This window comes from Trachurus japonicus, chromosome 18 (assembly GCF_045865225.1).
Source record: "Trachurus japonicus isolate A0001 chromosome 18, Traja_1.0".
NCBI classification, from domain to species: Eukaryota; Metazoa; Chordata; class Actinopteri; order Carangiformes; family Carangidae; genus Trachurus; species Trachurus japonicus.
Window position 1 is genome coordinate 21,888,270 of NC_140924.1, and position 3,031 is coordinate 21,891,300.

Below are 3,031 nucleotides of genomic sequence, written 5' to 3' on the forward strand. Positions count from 1 at the left end.
GGATGAGAAGATCAGCAGCATCTTCATGTCAGCGCTGTAACTATGGAGCTGCAGCCACTTTTAGCTTAGCATGCAGACTGGATGACGGCAGTGACGTGTGGTGACTTTTGATGTGAGAGAAATAGGCCAGAAACTTAAATCAAGGCCTTTTTTTTTTTTTTTTGCTATAGGAGACGATCAGGTCTGTCTTTCTCTGCTGTATCTTGCTGCTCTCTACCTGGACATCTTCACCTCTCTGCTCTCCTTCCACTAATATGGTACTTTTACCAGTATTTACCATTAACTGGCAACGACCCACACAATGAAGCATCCTGTATTTTCCTGCTTCAGTGTGTCGCCTCAAACGCCTCACACTTACTCTCCCGTCCTGTACGGGACCGACAGACACTGTTAGAGATAATTGACGTCTATTTAAACTGGTCAAGCACCGCTCGCCTTCCTTGTCCTAATGGCACACCACTGGATGATGGCTTTTCCAAGGGTTGCCTAGCAACTGGTTTCATCTAAGACCAACACATTATCCCAGGTAATTGTATTGTTGCTTTTACTCTTAATTTTCTGGTACAGATTGAATAAATGAAAATAAGATGCTAATTAGTGAGCTGGAAAAGCAGATTTTGTTTTCCGGAGAGCAGGGGAACTGTTTCTGTTAGTTTCCAGTCTTTATGCTATGCTAAGCTAAACTAAGCTGAGCTAAGATAAGTTAAACTAACCAGCTGGCTACGTATTTGTCCTCCAGCTACATATTTATAGTGCAGACATGAGTTATATAAATTTTTGTCATCTACTGTAAGAGATTGAATTATAAAGTATCCCAGTGTCAAAATCAAGTTTTAAAACATTCATTCTCTCAATATTGCGTGTAGATGATTTAAATAAATGTTAAATAAAATGGTCACACAGCAAATTTGTGGCCAATTTATAGTTATTCTAGCATTAAAAAATGTGTACACATTGCAAAGGGAGTAGGAATTAACTGAGGGGGGGTTGAGGGGGCACTGGAGCCTTGTTTGCCCCTGGTCTCCTCTGGCACATAAATCCGGCCCTGTGTGCAACTTTAGTGGAAGTTATAGAGGTGGACCGATGATGATACACTACGAAGCATCAAAGCACACTTGAGTCAGGAGCAAAGGAAATGTGAGGCTCACTAATCAGACGTGAGAAGCTCGAGGTGGAAACATAACTCATGTTGATGCTTCACCCAGTAGCTGGACCAGAGTGGCCGCTGCCATGACTGCATTACAACAGGACAATGTGACATAACAGACAAAACAGGCTTCTTTTTTCTTCTTTTCTTTTTTAAATTCACTTTGATATTCCCTTTTTACGATTGTCACGGTGCAGCAGCAGCTCTGCTTCAGATCTAGAAGGACTTTTTGCACGACTTGCAGAGGATTTTGTGGAAGGCTCGCCTGAAGTCCCGGTTGAAGATGGTGTAGATGGCCGGGTTGAGGGAGCTGTTGCAGTAGCCAATCCAGAAGAAGAATTTAAAGAGCGGGTCAGGGATTTTACACGAGTCCCTGCACACACCGTACAGACTGTAGCTGAAGAAAAAGGGGAACCAGCACACCACGAAAACCCCCATGACCACAGCCAGGACGAAGGTAAACCTCTTCTCCCTGGCCTGAGAGACCTTTTTCCTGGCCAAGGAGCTGCGGCGACGTTTCCTCCTGGAGGCAAAGAGGTCCATGGATTTGTTACTTACTCTGGAGATGCGAGTGGAGTGTTTGGAGAGGGGGGTTTTCTTTTGGCTGGCCCTCTTGGCTGCCTGAGAGTCCTGCTGCTGCTGCTGCTGCTGCTGATGGGGCTTGTGACCTTTGCCCTCCGAGGACGAGCTCTCCTCCATGTCTCCATCCTCGGTCTGCGCCCCCATGGTGACGGTGCGCTGGCTGGGCGTGGGCGGGCACTGGCACTGGCAGTGGCCGTTCTCTCTCTCGCCGTGGAAAGGGGAGGTGGCTTTGCTCAGTCCATTCTCAGTTTGTGTCACACCATCTGGCTTGGGACTTTTTCCCGATATGCCTCTGGTTCTGGTTTTGGCCACCTGGTATATTCTGATGTAGACCAGGATCATGATTAAACAGGGAGCGAAGAAGGACGCGATGCTGGAGGAGAGGATGTACCAGGTGTCATCGTTGAGCTCGCACTGAGGCTGAGAGCTGGTGTCGTTGTTGCTGTCTATAGATATGAGCGGAGGGGACGAGATGAAAGCAGATATGAGCCACACAATCACGATGATGCACTTGACGCGCTTAGGAGTCCGCTTCAGGTTGTACTCTACAGCCTGCGTAACGGACCAGTACCGGTCCAGGCTTATTGCGCACAGATGCACAATAGACGAAGTGCAAAACAAGACATCCAAAGCCAAATAAATGCCGCACCAAACTTTCCCGAAATACCAGTAGCCCATGAGCTCGTTCGCCAGGGAGAAGGGCATCACCAGGGTGGCGACCAGGATGTCCGCGGTGGCCAGCGACACCAGGAACAGGTTCTGCGGGGCTTTGAGCGCCCTGCTCGTCAGCACCGCGATGACCACCAGGATATTCCCAACCACCGTGAACACGATGAGGAAACTTACGAGCGCCGCGATGCCGGCTATGGCTGCCAGAGAGTATCCGCTGTCCAGGCTCCAGGAGGAATTCAGGTGGATGACCATGAACGCGTCCACTCCGCTGGCGTTAAACGACTCCATCCCGCCGACGTGCGCTTTATACATGTATATCCTCCTGGACCGGTGGAGCGATGGCACGGACACTCACATTCACTCTTCTACTCGGTGAAGAGTCCATCAAAACAAAAATACTGATTAAAAAAAAAAGAAAGAAAGAAAGAAAAAAGAAAAAAAAGAAAGAAATACGCGCGGCTCCGTGGCCAATTTATAAATCTGACGACATGGATGTGCGCGCGTGAAAAGACTCCACAGATCAGGTTTCCTTCAGCCTGTTGATCAAGATAACTTACTAATATATATAGATACATAAAAAACAAACAAACATAGTCTCCCGTGCAGCCGGAGATGCTGCTCTCCTCGCCT

The 3,031-nt window shown here is 47.9% G+C and overlaps 1 protein-coding gene across 1 annotated transcript; it reads right to left on the bottom strand.

The window, feature by feature from the left end:
• Positions 1 to 1,088: 1,088 nt before the first annotated feature.
• On the bottom strand, positions 1,089 to 2,789 carry LOC146969317 (alpha-2 adrenergic receptor-like). Its single transcript, XM_085806466.1, has one exon. It carries the CDS (start codon positions 2,711 to 2,713, stop codon positions 1,364 to 1,366), a length of 1,350 nt encoding a protein of 449 aa, XP_085662592.1. The 5' UTR covers positions 2,714 to 2,789; the 3' UTR covers positions 1,089 to 1,363.
• Positions 2,790 to 3,031: the final 242 nt, after the last annotated feature.